General features: G+C 40.4%; 2 protein-coding genes across 3 annotated transcripts in view; one reads left to right on the forward strand and one right to left on the reverse strand.

Moving 5' to 3' along the window:
* Positions 1-4966, forward strand: part of LOC310951440 (TOX high mobility group box family member 2-like) — an 81780-nt gene extending 76814 nt beyond the window's left edge. For both annotated transcript variants that reach the window (XM_083919654.1, XM_083919655.1), the window contains 3 exons: positions 1382-1780; positions 1973-2112; positions 3940-4966. In XM_083919654.1, coding sequence (XP_083775780.1) covers positions 1382-1780; positions 1973-2112; positions 3940-3982 — 582 coding nt within the window. In that variant the 3' untranslated portion in view covers positions 3983-4966. The remainder of the gene's footprint in view (positions 1-1381; positions 1781-1972; positions 2113-3939) is intronic.
* Positions 4967-9730: 4764 nt separating this feature from the next.
* On the reverse strand, positions 9731-18612 carry LOC310952321 (large neutral amino acids transporter small subunit 1-like). The gene is made up of 11 exons (XM_083920901.1): positions 18493-18612; positions 17365-17895; positions 17131-17256; positions 14493-14598; positions 14308-14352; positions 12860-12983; positions 12638-12741; positions 12224-12320; positions 11488-11637; positions 10548-10722; positions 9731-10273 (listed from the first exon to the last, which is right to left on the reverse strand). Exons 1-11 carry the CDS (start codon positions 18566-18568, stop codon positions 10197-10199), a joined length of 1611 nt encoding a protein of 536 aa, XP_083777027.1. The 5' UTR covers positions 18569-18612; the 3' UTR covers positions 9731-10196.
* Between the last annotated feature and the right edge of the window lie 3164 nt (positions 18613-21776).

Below are 21776 nucleotides of genomic sequence, written 5' to 3' on the forward strand. Positions count from 1 at the left end.
CTCTGCCTGGGCTCCTGCATATATGTGTGTGCGTGTGTGTGCATGTGTGTGTGTGTGCTTGTGTGTGTGTGCGTGTGTGTGTGTGTGTGTGTGTGTGTGTGTGTGTGTGTGTGTGTGTGTGTGTGTGTGTGTGTGTGTGTGTGTGTGTGTGTGTGTGTGTGTGTGTGTGTGTGTGTGTGTGTGTGTGTGTGTGCGTGTGTGTGTGTGTGAGAATGTGTGTCCCTCTCCTTTTTTCCCATCTATCTGTCAAGGTATCTATTGATCATTACCCCGGCCCAAGCTCTATTCATACAAATGGGCTCCATTACCTTCTAATCAACACTGATGGCTGGAGATGAGCAATCTGACAGCTCATCATCAGGGCCTGGAGAGGGTGGGGCGGGGCGGAGGTGGAGGTGGGTGTACTTTGTAGGTGCTACACCTGATGCTTTCCAAAACGAGAAAAAGGTCAAGTTTTGGTGGTTTTGGTGGAATTTGGTGTTTTCCTTCAAAGCACTGCATCTATTTTCAGCCTTGACCCTGTTTCCCCCACCTGTCACCTTGTCGTACATGTGTGTGAAGTGAAAGCTGTCAGGCTCAGGATAGACATATATATTACACAGTGAGCATCAAGACGCTGAAACGGATTTGCTGTTAGGAGCTTTGAGTGTCAACTGTCCTGTTAAGACTATATTAGACAGCTGCACCAGGCAAGCAAGAAACATGCATTTACCCTGTCAGCTGCTTTGTAGAGAAGCAGAGAGTTTTGACAGAATCGATCAGTAGTGAGAAAGGTATTTCTCAACCTGGGTGTTTCTCTCATATATTTTTCAGTTATGACTATTTCATAAAGGAAGAGTTGAACATTGCGGGGAAATTCACTTTCTTGCCAAGAGTTAGATAAAAGGATCGAAACCATTATTGTGTCATATGAAGCTGAAGTCAAGCGATGGTTAACTTAGCTTAGCAAACAAGGGGAAACAGCTAGCCTGGCTCTGTCAATCTTGTCATCTTTCTGTGAGCAAGAAAGCGACCAAGCCTGTTTCTCAAACTGCTCCTTTTAAAAAACCTTGTATATGTGAGTCCAACAAAAAAGTAAATACACATAGTAGTCCCTTGGAAATCCCTGCAGCTGTTGTAGCAAACAGCCCACTACTTCCTTTTCAACTTGGCTGACTTACCTGCTGTGTAGTAAGAACCAGGTTGACTGATAAGTAACGGAATTTCCCTTTAAGTTACAGGTCGGGTTTTGTTTTAAGTGTAATGGATGTTGCGATTATAGTACGAGAGAGGAGATGTGTTGTGATCAGAGCTTGATAAATGATGATTGATGTGATGATGATTTGCATGTAATTAATTGAAGTTAGTCAACTTAATAATATTCTGTTTTATTCATCCACAGACATACAATGACCCTGAACCAAAAAGTGCCCAGCAGACCAGCCAGCCCTCCCACATGCTGCCCCCGAAGCAGCCCCTATACAGCGTGCCCCCCCAGCCCTCCTCACCCTACCTGGGCCCGCCGGGCTCCTTTCCCCTGTCAGACCTCCAGAGCTACGCAGGGCCGCCCCGCCACACCCTGGCCCAGACCCTCAGCCAATCCCAGATGCTGCCGCCCAGCATGAGTGCCTCTCCCCCAGCTCCTTTCCAGATCAGCCCACCTCTGCACCCCCACGCCCAACTCTCCCTGCATCAGAGCTCCCTGCTCAACCAGCCAATCCGCATGCAGCAGTCGCAGCCAATCATCTCACACCAAATGGGGCTCCAGGCGTCGCTGCATTCCCCTCCTCTCAGCCAACAGGTTGGTCTGGCATTTATGAAAATGAAAAAAAAGTGCTATTCATCACTAAACTAAAGAACAACTGATAAAGACCACAACAACATTTGGCGTCATACAGCATCATGGCTCAGCAAACTCTAATGGCTGGCCTTCACAAAGCTAGAACGATATAACCTCTTCTCCTCTCTCCTCTCCCTCTTCTTCGATCTACAGGGATTCTCCCATATTCAGGCTGATTACCAGAACAGTGTTGGGGGATCACAGTCTCCAGGGGCCCCCAACCCAGTGCATGGCCAGAATCCTGACTGGGACAGTGAGTACTGCAACAGGGACTGTGGACCCAACCACTGCGGGTGAGCTCATCACATGTTGTGCATTGGTAGTAGCATAGAAATATAATGAGTAGAAAGGACATTCTCACTTAAATCAACGTAACAGAGTTGTCAGAGCAGCGGCCGTTTTTATCAATACCATTGCCCTTGCAATAGGCTAATTTCCATATAGACCTTTTCAAGCTAGGCAACAGCTTTGGTCCTTGTTAACTTCCTGTCAGCTGATGTCATTCACATTCACTGCAATAGGAAATAAACTAGAACACGTTTAGAATGTTTATATTTACATCTTTGAAAAGGTCTGTAAACCGAATTGCCAGCCGCTCGCTAGTTAGCTAATTAGCTAGTTAGCTAGGTATCTTGCTAATTCCACTACTACAGGGACCATCTCAGGAGCTGTGTGTGCTCTCTTCCTCGATGAGCTGCAACACTCCTTTCTACTTATGCCATTTCTATGGCTAGTAGTGAATGTTTTATGATTAACATGATGGTTAAAAGAAGAAATCACATTGAAAAGTTGGTCAAGGATGAAAATGTCTCTGCCTCTGTAAATCCAATCCAGGACATTTGATTGTTGAGAATAGTAAGCAGTTGTCTGACAGTTACTCATTTTCCAAATGAGCTGCTCTAAACCACTTCACTTTCACACTCAAAGACTCAGACAGTATTAATCATAAACTGCGATTTCTCTGCTAAGGCAAAGCATCTCCTTGAAATTGAAATGAGTAATGCAGCAGTAGAACAATGCTATTACAGAGCTCGGAGAAAGTGTGACATCCAATTAAGTTTCCCTGTGTTTCGCTCAGCACACATTGCCTTATTGAATCAAGCTATTCAAGCAGGTACAAGAGGAATGTTGTGTCTCACACCTGAAACTTGCCGTTGCTATTCTGAGAGGCAGCCGAGCTGGGAGTCAGTATCTCCTGTATTTAGAGCTGATTCATCTGTATGTCAAATGGGATCAAGCCTGGGTCAAATCATGTTTGATGCTCTTTGAAGTAGCTTGAGTCTTTGCTTAAACCTTCTCCCTCAGTGTCAGATCATAGTATTTTGGAGTTTTGGAGCGTACAGTTTGTCGGTAAAAGATAACTGGAGAACAGACTTTGTATTTGACATTTCGAGTACCAAGTGATCTGCAAATTCTGACTTTAGTATTTTCTTTATTCTGATTGATGTCTGTTGCCAGCTTCAATGTTTGTTTGGAGCTCCTTTCTTAGACAGTTCTTCCTTGGAATAGATTTCATCATCACACTGGGATTTCCCGCCGAAATATAGGATAAACGGAAATGCATGTAGTCATTTTTTTATATTCACATGTATCCAGACATACACCAAAGGTCCCATTTTGTTGAAAGAGAGATTTATTTTTTATTATAAAGCCAGTCAAGGTAAATACTGTGTAAAAACTGTGAACGTATCAAAAAAATAAATCCCCAGGGAAATGCACACAGCCTGTATTGAGAAACTGTACCTTTAAAACTAGGACTTCTGTACAGTTGTGATGTCACAACTATAATATACATAGACAGTGCCGTTACAGTCATTCCCGGGCTGCAGTGACAATGCAGAAACACAGAGAGCGCAGATGCGGTAGACTTGAAAATGCTGACAAATCAGAACCGACTGGGCTTTTTCAGGAGGGGGGCTTAAAGAGACAGGTGCTACAACAGAGCATTTCAGACAGAGGGTGAATACAGGTATATTCAGTTAGATCGCTAAAAAAAATATATAAAAAACAAGGTTTTCTTTTTTTTACATTAATGGAAACAAGTTCTACTACAAACCCCAAATAATGAACCTGTAAATGAGCATAATATGAGACCTAAAATACAGTTTCTTTTTCCTCAGCAGTGGCATGGGAGCTCGGGACAAGCCTCTCTACCTCACTTGAAGTTGAAAGACCTCCAAATGTCAGACTCCAGGGAGCTTTCCACCATAACGACAACATCATTGATGTATCTGCTTCTAAACCATTTTCTTTTTCTTTTCTTTCCTTTTTTGTGTGACGGATTTTGAAAATCCCAAAGACTGCTACAGTAACTTCACCTATTTGCCAAGCACTTAGATCGGCCAGAAGCCTGAGGCACTTCTCTCTTTTTTTCTCTCTCTCTTTTATTTCAGTGAACTTTCCATTTTTTTGCGGGGGCAGTGAGCTTTAAGCTCATGCCAACATACTGGAAATGAAGACCAAAAAAATGTCTTCTCATTCTGTTTTGAATTTTTTAAAGATGCTCTCTCTCCTCTTCACTCCATTACTCTGTGTTTGCCATGGACTGCCCTCATTGGGGAGATGAAATGCTCTAAGCATACTCAAAGTGTAGGGGTCTTGGGTAGTAAAGCGAATGCAGAAAACTAGAATATAGTCACCTCAGCAGGGGCAGATGTACTTCAGGACAGACTGAAACACCTCGACTGAGTAACAGCAAAGAAAAATTATAATGAAGATAGTCACATACACTTAAGAACATTTGTAAATCATCCTCGCCCCCTAGTAAAGGACTCCCTCTTTTCCTTTCTTTCTCACAGAGTGATTGTAAATATCACCAAAATGGATCCCTCTTATCTATGTATTTAGCTGCAGTCCCTTGCTTTCTTTAACATTCTTTTCGTTTTGGTTATGTGATTTGCGTGCAAGCGGATTCAGTGAGGGAATACACACACTAAAAGTTGTGTTGAAACTGTTTTCACTGGTCTTGTTTTTTCTCCAAATGAGAGAGAAACGCAAAGACTGTAAAATGCTCCATTTCCTCCGTAACTGGCGGAGATCTGATCGAGAGTGTCACTCTCTTCACATGGCCTCAGGACGTTACAGAACTGTAGAGGTCAAAGGTTGATACCTCTCCTTTTAGCTCCTCCCCCTCTCGGTCAATAAGGACCCCCCCCCCCCCCCCCCCCAACCCTCCACATGTAACCCCACCCACCCTTAGTCCTGACACCACTTGTACAGGTGAATAAAAAAAAGTTGCTAAATGTGAAATGTTACTAAAGAAAAAAAAACATAACAGTGGGTTTTAAAGTTTTTGACTAGTTTTATTAGGTGTTTTAGAATTGTGTTGAACTCATCTTTATCATTTTTTGTGAAGAAAAAAAAATTCTGAAGATATTTTGTTTTTTCACTGTAGCAGGATTTGCGTTTCGGAGGGACAGTCATGGGGGTAGATATTTTAAGTTTGTGTATAAACCTGCCAAATGTACTTCTTTAATTTGTAAAGCCAGTGATGAGAGAACCCATTTTGTTTTGTTGGATATCATATGTTTTACAATATGGTCATTCTATTTAATTTGGTTGCAGGTTTCACATCTATTTATGAATGATATGAAGTATAACATTTTGGCTTATTTTCATCAGGGTGCATTACTATTATTATTATTATTATTATTATTATTATTATTATTGATCAAACAACATGATTATTAGAATAATAAATATTTTTTTCAGAAATGCTGTTGGTGCAATACCAGTGTACCAGCATTAGATTCATTTTGTGTCACAAATACTTCTTTTGTTTTCTTTTGTCTGTAATAAAATGTTTAAAGTGGAGAAATTGATGTGCATGTCTATTTTATCATTTGGTTTACATTTCTGAGTCTCAGCACATTCATAAGTAATTTGAGTAGCACCTGATAGCTGCGGCAGCCTATAAACATAACTTTGCATTCGCCTGCATTGGTCTCAGGTTAATTAGGGGAATTACCTTTGATGTTGTAGGAAAGTTAATGTGACTGCTGTCACGTGGATCATTAGGTGAGGGGTTTAGGATTCACAGTGTACTCTAATAAACTTTAACCTTTCCACAGTTTTTTTCTTTCTTTTTCTTTTCATAAAACCAGACATGATCGATAAAGTATATGAAGCAACATTCTGCTGCCCACTGGTCGTGTTTTCTGGTGAAGGTGTGATGATGAAACTCAGGGTTGATGCAGCAGTACACGGTTATTCAGAGAAGTACCTGTGAAGAAAAATAGGACTGCCTTTTACTTATGAATTTCACAGTTGGATTAAAGGTAGAATAGAAATGGAATCTATCATCCCCCCAGTTCTCTCTCTCCCTCTCTCAGGGACGATGATGACGCAGTGCCCCCTAGAGCTGATTCATAAAACTGACCACATTATTTTTCAGTTCTCCTAACCTATAAAGAATACGTTCATAACAGCTCAGTGGCTCAGTTAGACTGTTGACCAACTGTAATACTGATATGATTTCCATAACAATAAAGCACATCAAAGGCCCTTGCCTCACCCTCTTTATCCTTATCCTTACTGGGCAGCTTACACAAGGGAGATGTGTGTAACTGTGTGAGCTTGATCAAGACAAACAGAAGGCAATGCAATTTTAAAAACGGCAAATATTCTCAAGAAGTTACATTTGAGAGCAGATGGGAGAAGAATATCCTTTGAATGCCAAAAAAGGAGGGAAAAATTAACGAAATTCACATTGCATTTATCTAAAAGACAGATGATTTTTATACATACACTGTTAAGGCTGATGATATAACTGTAACAGCACAAAGTGTTTAACAAGCTCATATTCATGTACCTCTATCGCCCTCTGCTGGTGAGATCAATGTTGGTGGTGCATCCGCGGTTCAAACAGAAGTTCAGAAACTATTATACCCACTGCCAACATCTACATTTAATATGTTTCAGAAATGAAAAATGATAGATTTATAAATAGAAAACACAACCTTATCCTGATCTGGAACCTTACTATGTTTATTCTCATGTCTCATTCTCACATTTAATCTAAGAGAGTCCTACAACTTTAATTCAAAATATAATTGTAGTGAACCAAGTCAAAACAAAATCTACCCGTAAGATTTTATAATGTTCATTAAAGACTTTTTAGCACATTTCTTTTGGCTTTATATGTTAAGACCTTTCTTGAAACAAGTCAAAATGCTTAGAGGACAAGTTGATTTATTTCACCCCACTGGCAGAATGTTTCTTGTTTTATGAAAAATAGATCTCAAATCCTCAATATGAACAACTAAATTATGTATAAAGATTGTTGTTGATCATGTGTTTCATGAAGTTTTTTCACAACACAGAAAGGTTGGCCATGAAACTTTGAAAACTAATATGATGGTAGTAACTTAAATCCGTAAAAATGAAAACTGCCATGTTGCATGTTAAAGATTGCTAATAATAAACATATTTTAATGTAATTCTTTTATGTTTTCTTTCTATGTCAATAACAGACTGACTTAGAATGTAAGATCCGACTCCACTGCTGTGGTTTACTATAGCCTACTGTATTTATTATGTTACAAATTGAATGAACTGGTCCACTCCCTGCATGATACCCTTCCCTTCTGCAGAAGGTATCAAAACACGCTATACTTCACTTGTGTATTATTGGCTCCTTGCCTGTCCAATCTCCCATCACTAATATTGTATCCAGCAGCTCTGATATTAGTTCCATCAGCAGCCATCAGACTCTCTCATTTCCTCTTCAGACGGATATGAACCCTCCTGACAGCACAGGCATAGGCAGCTCCATTGTCTGACAGCCAACAAACAAGACAAGACAAACAGGACAGAGCATTTCATACAGATCGCTACCCAAACACTAGATGGCTGAGATGATACCACCATTGGATGACATTTTGAGAAAATTGTGCTTGTGAAACACCCTCATTTGGATAAAAGCTACGTTGTGTTTTGGGGATTGCTTGTGTTATCTGCAGAGAGGCTGCTGCTGGCCTTTTTGTTAACTGATGCAAATATATTAGGACTCTGCATTCAGGCAGCAGTGAGGAATCTGATTTCAAGCCTCTGAGGAACACAAACAACCTAGGCCAGCTTTGAACAAAAATATGTTTATTGTTACATGTACCTGCCATGGTCACTGACATACAACAGCTACAATAATTGACATAATTTAAAGATTAAAAATATGCAATTTGTTTTTTACCATTAAAGGCATTATCAATTATACACACAGTAACACTTTGTACATAGAGATACTGAGTAGAGATGTTGTGTAAAACATGAAATATATGACGGGATCCGCAGGAACCATTTTTCAACTTTCAATTCAACTAATTGTGCTGTGTATTGTTTTGCGTGTAGCTTTCTGACTTTTGAAGATGATTAAATCTTGGGGTGGAAGAGGTGCATCCTGTTGAAAAGTTTGTAATAAACTTTCATATCAACCTAATTTTTCTTAGAATATGATGTAAACATGAGACTCTTTAGGGGGGTTGATGCTGTTGGGTGGTATTTAGATATGTGCTTCCCTTTCCCTTTACATGTAAATGGATATCCATTAAGGTATTTTTTAAACTTTTGTCTGCAGTTGTAAAAAAAAAATTCTTAACATTTCAGCTTTATTAATGTTAAAAGAATGGCACTCACTTTTCTGTTTTGTGCATTTTTATCCAATTTAAGTGTACGCATTTTCAGTTTGGCAGTGTCCTGCAACACCTGGACTGTAAGGGCTGATAACCCACTAACCAATGGCTAATGTTTGTTATGGGACTGTCTCTTTTTTGTGCAAAAATCCAGAAACATTTGCTAGCCAAGACAGCCTTCACCCTCCTTTATTTCCCTCAGAAAGGGAGTCTACTCAAAGTAAGTGCTTGCAATAATATTGGGAAACATCAGATATTCAGTCAAGTAAGATTTTATAGGTAAAATATAAAAGCAAAGCCGATGTCACTAAATTTGCAACATTCATTCTGGTCTTATGGTAAACATAAAACAAAAAAATGAAATATCAGCACTGACATGGCTGGCACAGATACAAGCAATACAAAACACTAACACTACAAAGATGTTTTTTCTAAAAACAACCAGAAGGACTATGTAGGTCTTCAGTTTCCTATAATAATTCCCCACAAACAGCTGCTGGTATCCATTGTCATGTCATCAAATATCATCCCATATTGAGCGCTGATGCTGATGTGGTTTGATATGAAAATGAAATGATACAAGAAACAGACCTGATTCACAGCAACACATCTTCAGGAAACATGACATACACTGGTTTATATCACTTTAGCTTGTGCTTTAACATAGTGCTGTGGATTCTTTTTTTTTTTTTTACAAAGTAATGCAAAAACATACTGAAATCAGTTGTTATGAACACAAATATTAGTAGCATATAAGTTTAATGTAATCAGTGTTATGCTAATTAACTATTTCCTCTGCCGACCCTGACCTTATCTGTACACTATACACTGTCAGTGATTGCCTCTTATGTGATCAATAACTGCAGCAGAAAGTCTATGGTTTTAACTCACATTTTCTATAAAACTGTCAACTATCATAAACTATGTGTAGTTTGGTTTGTTAGTCTCTATCAAATATCTTGTCTTGCTAAGCTACTCATTTGTACATAGTGAACATGTAGTATGTTTTAGGCCACTGGTGTATGTGTGTGCAGCTTCTAACACTATGTTGGCAGCACACAATTAATTATGTGTCTGCAACAGTTACTCACATTTTAAAGGGGAACTACATCCATGTTCTTGTTATCCCTATGGTCTAAGACATTTCAAAAACATTAGTAAACATGAAACACTCAGATTTGTGATGTCGTCAAGTATAAAGTGTGGCTACAGTTTCTGTTTCAGAAATGATAACACTTCAATAGAAAAAAGCTAATTTTGGGTATAAAAATGGAAATTTCTCTTCTCTTATACTGATTTAACTTACTAGAATTTAAATAACTATATCATATAATATATTTGAATACATAATTTAGGTGGCATTCCCCTTTAAAATGCAAGTGTTACTCGCCTTTAACTAACATGCAACATGTAAGCATGTTCTAGCATTAAAAGGAATGCAATTGTCCAATTTAGAGTTAAAAGTAGTGGAAAATGTCTTAAAGCCAAAATACATTTTTTAGCTTTTAACATTTTGTAGTGTTCACAAATTGTGCCATAAACTCTCCTTTACCAAGATTGCCACTCTACCCTTGTCAATACCAGTTTGTTCCACAATTACCTTTCTGATTAGTTAAAGAGAAAAAATAAATACAAAAAAAAAGGTTGTTAGCCAAATCACGAGTGAGTGAGTGAATGAATGAATGCAAATATATCAAGAATGTTCAGACAAAAATTTTGACACAGTACATCTTCTATCAGTCTGTCCAGCGTTATTCAACCGCCTCATGTTGGTCCTTCTCCTCAGGAACAGACATGAAGATCTTCTGACAGAACATGGTGAAGATTTCTGAGGAGAAAAACTTATCACATCAGCCCTGTCTGTTATCTTTTCCTAAGTCACTGCAGGTCCAATGTCAGATTTTATTAAACATCAGATCAACACCCTGGTTTGAGTCCTTTGCACTGACTGTAAAAACAAACCAAATGTATCAGTGCCCGCAGCTGCACTCGAGCAGATATTCTCACAGGAAATTCACAACAAACTGTAATGAATGCTTCTCTGACCTTGCCTGAACAAATAGACAAAGAGGGTATTACAAAAACAAATATGTCTTACTCACCCAGCATCTTCTTGACCACATGGGGTTTCTTCCACTTGTAGCCCAGGAGGTATGCCGGGATGCCTGTGAGAATAATGCTGCAGCCTACCAGGCACTCAAACGGAGCTGCCCAGAAGGACACGACGATCATGAAGACACAGCCCAGAACAAAAGTCACAGGGATGAACAGATACACCTGCAGAAAGAAACAGAAATAGATGTAGGCGTTTGTTCCTGCTTTCGTCGGACTGGTTATCAAAACAAACAAGCTTTGTTTGCTGCTATATTAAAGTTGTGCATGTTGAGTACAGCTCTTTTCCAGAGGGAATCTGTAGATATCTGTATATACAGTATTCTTTGCATATAAAGTAATTGGAATTATCTCCACCTTTACCAGCTGCAACATTAAAGATATGTACACATTAATGCATCAATCAAATTATATAACACATAATGTAAATGGGTCCTTTTGCATGGTGAATTTTGAGTACTTTTACTTTTGGCACTTCACATATATTTTTGAGCTATTTTTATTCCTTGTTAGAGGTTCATCATGTAAAACAAATGAGCTGAGAGCACTCAGGCTCAAAGGAAAGATGAAAGACACTAGTCAGCCAGAGTTATATTCCCATGATGAAATAGAAACAAAGAGCCATGTGTGTGTGTGTGCAAACAATCCCTCCTATTCTGAAAACACAGTATGGTTCCACTTCCGACCAATAACAAGAGCAGTAATACAATGGTGCTTTCATTAAAGAATAAATAAAAAAAGAAAAGAAAGAAAGAAAAGTGGGTGCTCTATGAAACCAGGAGTGTTGATATTTTGGTCAGGCTGAGGTTCAGCTCGAGCAAAGATCTTACATCACTTGTGTATTGAATCTCAGATCCTTTAAAAACAATTTAAAATCTCCAATACAGCAGGCGTTTACAGCCTGCAATACAACCTTTCAGACAAGGGTACCTTAATGGGCCTTCGGAGGTTTGGCTTGGTAAAGCGCAGCCAGAGCATGCCAGCAATGGCCATACCAACACACAGCCAGGTGAAGAAGCTGAAGAGATTGATGACAGAGAAGATGTCCTGAGAGATGGCGTACATCATTGACAGCAAACACTGATACAAGGGAAAAGGAAGACAAGATAGTATTAGTCTTGCATACTTTGTATATAAACACACAAATTGTATTCCTCAAGCTATTTGGATATGTGTTATGCTAAATGCTTTCATGCTGAGAACATTCTGAGTTTTATATATACGGTATATATATATATATATATATATATATATATATATATATATATATATATATATATGATGCATATACCGTATATGTAACTAAAGGTCATATAATGCACCTTTATTTACTAAATCCTTCTTGGAAGCCATGTTTTCTATCTTACTTTACTTTTTTTAATAGGTGTATCTTGCTTGATTGTTATACTATGAGGCACTGGTGTTGGCATCCCTCATTATACACTTTACATGTATTAGTCTGTTGTTGTTGTTTTTGTTGTTGTTTTTATTATTATGTCGTTGTAATTTCTAAACAGTCTCTGGCACAAGATTTTTCTTTGCAATTCAAAATGTTCCATCTTATCTTATAAGTTGTTTGGCTGATTTGAGAAGAATTTTTGAACGTGCTCATGAATCAAACACAAAAGTAATGTCAGATCATTGCTGTAAGTCGCAGGCATCTTACTGTGAAGATTAGGGACGGCACCGGCGTGAAGACATCTGTGTGAACCAAACCCAGAGCAGCAGGGAGTTGACCCTCGCGAGCTCCAGCATAGAACAACCTGAAGAGAAGAGAGTTTATTTTGCAATGAAACAGTTGGCATTCATAAAAGAAATCTCATATGATATGAAACTGCACATTCTCCCAACATTTGAGGGTGTTCAATCCCACAGACCAGATTCTCACTGTAATGTGATTATTGCAAAGGAATATTTAAGGTTTTTTTGAAAACTTTTTAACACACATCCACCAAACAAGGAATCCCTAACCTGTTTTCCCAAACTCATTTGTATGAACTGTAATCAAAACATTTATAAACTGTTGTATATAACATCTAGACGCTACTTAATCTTTATTCTCTCTGTGCAAAAAACACACCGTGCTGAGGTGAACAGGGATCCGTTGACGGCTCCAAAGCAGGACAGTCCCACAAAGACAGGAATCAGCCAGGACATCGCTCCAAGATGGTACTCTCCAAAAGTCTGCAGAACAGCACAATGTATATGAGAAACACAATCTTCCGACAAGATGCGTCTGATGGCTTTGAGTTACAGTCTGTAAGTAACCGTGGTAACTTTATGACAGAAATATGAAGCTCACCACAGCAACAGCCTCAGACTCAACCATGACTTCAGGAGAGATGGTGGTGAAGTAGGCCAGGTTGGTCAGAACGTACACCACCGTCACTATAGGCATGGATATGATGATGGACAAGGGCAGGTTCCTATGGGGGGAGGACATCTGTTATAAAGGTTGTGTTCAATTTTATTATTTGTATGTTTATGTGACCATAGTATTTCATGAATTGAATTGAATATCTGATTAGTTTCCTACAGTGGTCAGTTGTGCTAGATTATATAATATTACACAAAACAATTGGAAATCCTAAATATTTAATGCAATCCAAAATTAAAGCTTATATTTTCTTTTGTCTATAGCTGTTTTTGAGGCTGCTTTTGTCAAGAGGCATCTTGTCACTTTGTAAAGGGGACAAAGTGAGAGTGATTTGAGCCTGTGGGGAAGTTGAGCCACTCCTTGTTTCTAGGCAACCATAGAAAAAATTGTTGTTACTCACCCTAGAGGCCCATAAGTGGTAAGAAAATTTTGTTTTGTTTCAAATGATTTTTGTTAATATATTACTGTATTCACGATTTTTCTGTCTGGACAATTAAAGACACGTTTCCAAAAAAATCCCACACGTGTTCTTTGGGAAGTTACATCATGAGGCTATACTGTTAGCTAACCTGACTCCGCCAGATGGATTGATTCGCATAATTCACATTTGCTCTCCATAGCCATCTGGGAACTCTCGTTTGGAGATCTTTTGGGAAGAGGCGGAAATACTGTTTGCTGATTGGATAAATCATCTGTCTATCACCACCTATGTTTGTGATTGACAGGCCAAATCAACCAATCAGATTAACAAAGCGTAAGACGTACTAACAGAGCGTCGAGGCAAGGTAAACAACATGTCGGTGAAGGATAATTGGCGTTTGAGTAACGTGAATTTACGGATAATAGGCACAATTTCAGGTGCCCGATTCCTTTTCCAACAGAAGGGTCCAAGAGAAAAAAGCGTTAGCGAGCGGCAAGTCGAACACGCGGCCGCTGCCTCGAGGACCTTCAGACTCTTTACATGGGGCGACTGCTCTAAGCACTGTTCCACCGGAACCCCCTGGATGATATAAGTTTGTCAAGATGGGGCTCAACTGATTGTTATATGATTATCACTAAAGTATTATTTAACTGCAGTTCTACGTTGCAACCCCCCTTAACACTATTGGCTCTGTCAGCACTGCTGCTGTTAGCACTGAGCGCCGTTAGCAACACTAATAACGCTGTCCCGAACCACGGTGGCGCTACACAACCCCCATTAACACTGTAAGCTATTTCAGCACTGTTGCTGTTATTAACACTGTTAGCATTATTAGCGTTGTTAACATCATTAGCGTGGCTAGTATTGCTGGCTGCTGCCATTTCAGCTCCACCACGTCCATGTTTGCTTGTGACTTCAGAGATGAGAACCATATAAAGCCCCTTTAAATCACCTCTCTGGATTGATCATCTCCTCTGTGACGTAATTCAGGTAATTCCTAAAAAAAAAAAAAAAAAAAACAGAGTTCAGCATTTTAGGGATTGCATAAAGACTACTGTATATTGTTTAAGCAGACAGGAATAAATAATTTCCATTTCTGGTCTAAAGTTGCATCAAAATAGGTCACAAATGCCTCACCAGCCTCCAAAAGCAAAGAGACCACTGTACAGAGCCAAGACGATACTGTCCACTCCCAGTTTGCTGCCTTCAAATGACTTTTCTAGTGTCAGGTATGGCACATCACCTGCACACACACAAGGAAGAAGAAGTTAAAGGAATCTCAAAAAAAATAAACATCCCTCTATCTTAACAGTTCATGATGTAATTATGTGGTTTCATCACTTCAGGGCTGTTTCCACCATCTATTTCTTGCATGTCATTGCAACATTCTGTTGCAGCCTGCCCTTTGATAGGCTTGACATTTTAGCCAGTTTGGACTCTGAACACTATGCCTCCAGGTTTGAGCATCTGCTTTCATGAACTGAAACATAATCAGGTCCTGTCCAGCTGACATTTGAAAATGAAAAAACCTCAATCCACTTATTTAGCCGCAGCAGTTAACAAACCCAGTGTATCATCAGAGAGGGCAACAGTTCAACTGTCGTGTGTGTGTGTGTGTGTGTGTGTGTGTGTGTGTGTGTGTGTGTGTGTGTGTGTGTGTGTGTGTGTGTGTGTGTGTGTGTGTGTGTGTGTGTGTGTGTGTGTGTGTGTGTGTGTGTGTGTGTGTGTGTGTGTGTGTCTGTGTGTGTGTGTGTGTGTACGCTGGAAGTCCTCTCCTCTACCTGTCGCTTTCAGATGGTAATGTCCACTTTCTGTGGGGCCTATTACACACACACACACTATACAATATTTTTCTCACTCTGTCCTTCTCTCTTGCGTTCTGAAAGACCACAGTGTGACAACAGCCGGCAAGCTTCGCTGCCTAGTCTCCATGGCAACACAGCGTGGAGCACAATGGTGGTGGGTGTGGCCTTGCAAAAAAAAAAAGAGGGGGGAGGGCAGCAGATGTACATGGCCACACTGTCTTCCCGCTCTGTTTTATTTTGAATGGCATGACCGGAGCTTATTTACAGTATGTGTATATCTTCTATAAATATATTTATAATATGTACGATAAACAGAACATGATAGAATTGATATAGTCATACAAGGGAAATAGTAACATTTTAAAATCATTGATGCTGCAAAAAGAGACAATTAATCTGCCTGCAGTATAATACATTTTCCTTACAATGAATCTCAGTTTAGACTGAATCATCCACACCGTTTGCCTAAACATGGAGGCAACCGCAGTTGATGTGATTCACAAGTGCAATGTCAGCTCCATCTTGAATAACACCATATATGCGCATATACAGTATAGGCCTCCATGTTGTAGCCTAGAGATGAGTCATATATTAAACCAATTATGCTCATCAGTGTTTCAACTTCAAAGCACACCCACGCAGACACACATGTAGGGTACATCATGGCTGCACACTTGCTCACACTCAATCGCTCAGCTCCAGACAGACGAGCCTTGTGTTCAGACTCAGCAACTGTGCTAACAAACTGAAAGGAGGGCAGTCTGCTTGGTTGGGCTCATTAGTGTTAGTCAATAATTTGTTAATCATTAGAGACAAAAAAACATAAACCTTGGTTTCAGCAGCACCAATACACACTAAGACAATAATCATTATAACTATACTTTGATTAAAAAAAACTACTAGCTAATAGTATTTATATCATTATACTCTTTTGATCATACTTATTACAATAAACAACACTGAAAACAAATGGAAGTTGGTCAAACACACTGTACACAGGTGCATGCTAGAAAAGACACACATACGGCTTAGTAAAAGTTTATTCAGGAAGACTTCTGTGCTTCTTATTCGTTCGCTAACTGTCTCTAACAACTTAATCAGCTCACTATGATTATTCACTCCATCAGTTAAACCAACTTGTTTATTGTCATCTCAGTGTGAAATTGATGCGACCCTACTCCACCTAAATTCACTTCCAGTTCTCATCACATCCAGCTCCCAGGGTCTCTTACATCATAAGAAGCCCTGCTCCACCTCACATGCATCCAGATCTTCATTTCCTGTCATCCATTCACCACCACCATTGTCTAGACTCCATCGGACGATACTCCGTTGCGAAGAGGTCTAATTCACAAAGACTTTTTTCCGTTTCTAAACCTGATTTTTGCACCATGTCAATAAATGATTGGATTTTCATCTTTTAAGTTAAAGAAACACACTTCTACTTATTCACCCCTTGAAGAGGATTTAGAGCATATTATGATAATACTTCAGATTTAAAAAAGGTGCCAGTATATTGATAAGCGTCAGCCAAAGGCGTCAACGCAAAATAATTTTACTGAGCATCCAAGCACATTATATTTGGTAAGGATAAATGTCCTGTGAATCTTCAAATTGACACAAGCATGACTCATCATACACACATCAAACAAGAACCAGTTTTTTTCCTTTCATTCACCCTACAGTGATGTTGAGCCGGATTTTACTCCATGTATTTGCCTAACAATTAAGTTTTACAAGAATTTAAATATCAACTTGGGTTACTCGTCCACCCAACTCAGTATCAAGATGTTAGTATTCAAATTGGAAATGATAACAGATAGACAATAGATCACATAGTTCACTGCGTTCAGTCTCTTTGTGTCTTGTAGACCTGTAGCCACAGAATACTATAGAGCACAGTTTTACGTCACCTCTGAATGAACGTGACCACAACAAGCTCTAAACTTCAGTCTGTGAGCAAGACTCACCTGTGCCAATCTGGATGAAGCCGAAGAGGATGATGATGACCAGGGCTAGCAATTTGGAGGCTGTGAACAAATCTTGCACCTTGGTGGCTGCTCTTACACTGATGCAGTTGACAAATGTCAAGGAGGCTACAGGAAGAGAGGACACATATAGAAAGGCATAGAAATATAAATTAGGGGAATCACATGGAAAGAGAATAAAGTTTTTGAGAACCTCAGCCAACAACCCTTACTCACTAAGACACAAGCAGGCAATCAGCTTGGCTGCGCTGTCGGGCACGGGGCAGTTTGGGTAGAGAGGTTTCAAAAGGTAGGTGGCGAACACCAGTGACACCACATACTGTGACGACGGTCGGATGATAAGCATCTCCACCCACAGCTTCAGGAAAGCCGCCAGTTCGCCGTACACCTCCAGGATGTAAGTGTAGTCTCCGCCCGACTTAGTGATGGTCGTGCCCAGCTCAGCGTAGCACAGGGCGCCCATGGTAGAGATCACTCCGCAGGCAGACCAGACGATCAGGGAGAGTCCAGCGGAGCCGGTCTCTTTGACCACACCAGTTGGAGTGACAAAAATGCCTGAGCCGATGATGGTGCCTATGATCATGCCCACGCCATTGAAGAGGGTGATGCTGCGTTTGAGCACAATCTTCTCTTTGGCAGGTGTGCCGGCAGTTGGGCTCGTGGCGGTGGGAGCAGGGACCATGGGGGTAGATGGAGACGCTGGCTGCTCTTCAATCAGACCCTCTTGTTTTGGGTCAGCTTCAGCCGCTGTAGGAGAGAGGACAACAGTTACACATTTGAGGTACGACTGTTTTAGTTATGCCAGTGATCTCAGTGCAGTGATAAAGTGTTCTTTGAAGTTTATTTTATTCCTGAAACATTTTAGGCACTGGTTCATTTAACAGAATAAAGTACCAAACTTACATGAAAACGAGAGACAGACTTTTTTTATAATGTCCATGAAGTCAAGTCACAAGGGACAGAAGCAGTGTGCATTCTTTTTCAGCAATTTGGGGAAAAATGTGGCATGAGCTGTTTAAAAACAGGTTGACGGACTGGCTCATCTGTGTGGTTTTTAAAACCAGTTTCTTCCATAATTTGCACAGCATCAGTGTCTACACACCCAGTAAATGGCTCACGTGGGAACAAGCTCTTTATTTTTGTGTCAAATTTCCTCACTTGCCTGACTCCTCGGCCACCTGTCACCGTCTCCCAGACTCCCAAAACACTGTGATGCGTCTCTATAGCCACGTCAACTCTGAAGGTACTTTAGCATCAGGCAATGTTGCATCAGAGCGCATGGTGGAATAATGCAGACCTGCACCATGTGGTCCCTACAGGAGTGTGAGCGTGCACTGTACTTACCCCCCATCTTCTCCTGGCTCGCCGCCTTGGAGAGGCTCTCCCGGCTGCTCCGTGATTTCAACTCCGGCTCAGCCATCTTCCCTCTTAATCTGGGTCCCCTTGTCTTGTCTGTTTCCTCCTGCCCCCCTTGTCCTTCTTCCCTTTATGTCGCCTTCTTCCTTCTGCCTGGATTTCCTCTGTTTCCCTCTCTCACACACACACACACACACAACCCCCCCCCTCCCACCAACTCTTTAGCCCTCCCTAATTCGTCTTCTCTCACACACGTGCACACACTCTCCTCTTTATTTGCACACACTGCGTTCGTCACTCAGACTGGAATTCATCTGACCCTGATCCTAGCCCTGTCTCTACCTCCCTCCCTCCCTCCCCTGTCTCTCCAGGATACAACAGGGAGGAGCTGAACGTCTGTGATGCTGCTGCTGCTGCTTCTACGTGAGCCTACACCCACTCCAAATGAATGATGGGATAGCTCGGAGGGGGAAGTAGGTTATTGGCAGGCACCATTTGGAGAGGCCACCATGTGATGCTGTAATCTTTTTGTCTGCTGCCTAATCCAGCAGTATACAGCATGTCCATGTGTGCTTGTGTGTGCGCTTTTACGTCAGTGTATTGGGAGAGGATGCTGTAGATCCGTTGCTCCCTCTAGTGACGTTATAGGGGAAAGCAGGTGTCTTTGTTGTGTGTGTGTGTGTGTGTGTGTGTGTGTGTGTGTGTGTGTGTGTGTGTGTGTGTGTGTGTGTGTGTGTGTGTGTGTGTGTGTGTGTGTGTGTGTGTGTGTGTGTGTCAAGCAGAAAGGTGACACCACAGAGAAAATGGAGACCTACTGGCCATGTTCAGTGTAGGCTGCAGAATAATGATGATGATGCAGATGGGGCACATTTTGTTTCTGTGTCACCTGATTTTTCCACCACTTTATTTCCGCCATGTTGGTTAATTGTGAAATTGCCACCAGGTGTTCAAACAGAACCAAACCTACACTGCATTAGTGTGCTTATACTGCTCCATGACAACAGGGCACTAATAGCCTACTGTAGACGCATACTGGCCTGTGAGAGAGACCTATGTAATTGGCAATAGAAATTACTTTTAGCTGGGGATTCTGGACAATTGGAAAAATAAAGTAATACAGCAGTATGGTAGTACAGCAATATTAGGAGTGAGAATGGTTGAAATATCAATGAATCCAAATTTGTGTTTATACCGAAATTAACCAAATGCTTGGAGGGCTTCATAAGTAAAATGTGAAAGATGTGTCATCATTTCTCTCAGGGTTTTCATTTTTGGTTTGCAAAATCATAGCCTAAGATGTTGATTTCTCTCAATTTATGTCAGGCACTTGGCTTGGAGCTATAATGGGTTGCAAGTCATATTTTCTGCCACTAGCTGGCGACATAAACATGTTTAAAAAAGAAAAATATTATTACTCAATATAAACATTATTTTTCTTACATGTTCCAGAGTTATAGATGAAAAAATGTATTTCTAAATGTAGAAATGATAATAATAACAAATTAAAATGTACAAAGACAGTAAAAGATTTTTTTTTTTTTTAAAGGAATGAAGAATTAAAAACAAAATCCGAAATGCCTAAATAATCTAATTTATCCAATTTGTTATTTTAGAGATTTTACATAGTGGTCAAACATTATTTAACATCTGAATCTTTAGAAATATAAAAAAGAGGGTCGTTTCTTACGCCAAATCATTTTATGGATATAGTATTTTTGCTAAGAAAATTATCAAATGAATTCTGTAAATGTCATCCACAGAATATTTGGGATTGTTAAGAATTAGTAATTAATCAATCTTTGTTAGAATTCAATTTCTTACATGTTTATCGTATGGGAGCACGTTTTGGCACTTTTGGGTCAACAGTTCTGTATAAGGGAGATGATCTCTCATCTCATCTTCAGCCTCTTATCCGGGGTCGAGTCGCAGGGGCAGCAGCTTTAGCAGGGGACCCCAAACTTCCCTTTCCCGGGCCACATTAACCAGCTCTAACTGGGGGATCCCGAGGCGTTCCCAGGCCAGTGTGAAGATTTCATCTCTCCACCTGGTCCTGGGTCTTCCCCGAGGCCTCCTCCCAGCTGGACGTGCCTGGAGCACCCCCCTAGGAAGGAGCCCAAGGGACATCCTTATTAGATGCCCGAACCACCTCAACTGGCTCCTTTCAACGCAAAGGAGCAGCAGCAGGGAGATGATTATGAACAATATTTCTCATCTCAAGTTTGAATGAATCGAGTTGAAAAGTACTTTTGCTACATAGCAGTAACAAAAGTACTTTTGTTGAAAATGGACATTCCGAGAATGAGCCCCGTTCTGTTACGGCCTTAGTTCTGCTCACTTGCATTACTATGACGCTGACAAAGTCGGTTAACCATCACCAAGCTCAATCCACACAGACGTCTTAGCTTTCACCGGTAGAGGGCGAACCGACACTGGATTTAACCAGGGCACTTTCTGCCACGGGTCCGGGGACTTTCCCCTGGGCGGGGGCAAGAGAAACTAGGTTCCCAGCATGTAGCCCAGAGTGCAAGTCTTCTGAATGCCCGGATGTGAGACGGTTGATGAGGAGTTTATATAGGAAGACACACTGCAACTACTCACGATCACGGTGTCGGAAGTGGTTGGGTGGGGCACTTAGTTTAATGTGAATCAATACTTATCCTGTCAAATACTGGCGGGGGTTTTCTCTTAGAAAGATCGTCTCTGCTGTTAGTCAGCTATTCTTGTTTCAAAACATTCAAAAACCGCAAGGGATCATGGGATATTTAAAGGCACAGTAGCTAAATAGGCTAATAGCCACCATGTTATTATTTATAGGTAGGCCCATTTGTTTGCAAATCATTCACTTTCATGTCAAATTCTCCAATTATTGTTGTCAACTATGTATTATTAACTGAAACAAGGAGAGGTTTAAGCTACAAACAAAGGCAATTCGTTATTAATTGTAATGTTTTTTTGTTTTGTTTGATAACATTACTGTCGCATGTTCCTCTCTTTTAACCCAGGGGCTGCATGAGGTCCAATCTGATGCATGAATGTGTCGCCAACAAAAAAAAACAAGCTACAATAATTATGATTTGCTTACTTTTCTGTTATTATTGAAGCTCATTGTAGACTTGTCATGTGGTGTCTTTGTCATTCTGCAGACAGTAGGCCTACCTGAGGGAAGGTCTCCGTGGAAAGGTCACTGCTACGTTTGCTAATGATCCAATGATCACCCGATTAGGGAAAAACGAACAGAAATCAAAGGTCACTGTGAGTAATTCTCTTAGAGG

This window comes from Echiichthys vipera, assembly GCF_963691815.1.
Source record: "Echiichthys vipera genome assembly, chromosome: 9".
NCBI classification, from domain to species: Eukaryota; Metazoa; Chordata; class Actinopteri; order Perciformes; family Trachinidae; genus Echiichthys; species Echiichthys vipera.

Bases quoted from the DNA above. Each gene is read 5' to 3' on its own strand.
- LOC310952321 (XM_083920901.1), bottom strand. From the start codon at position 18,568: ATGGCTGAGCCGGAGTTGAAATCACGGAGCAGCCGGGAGAGCCTCTCC. The intron at 14,599-17,130 runs GTGAGTCTTGCT...GTGTGTGTGCAG, and splicing joins CTTCATCCAGATTGGCACAG to GTGATGTGCCATACCTGACA. The intron at 11,638-12,223 runs GTAAGATGCCTG...CCCTTGTATCAG, and splicing joins TGCCGTCCCTAATCTTCACA to TGTTTGCTGTCAATGATGTA.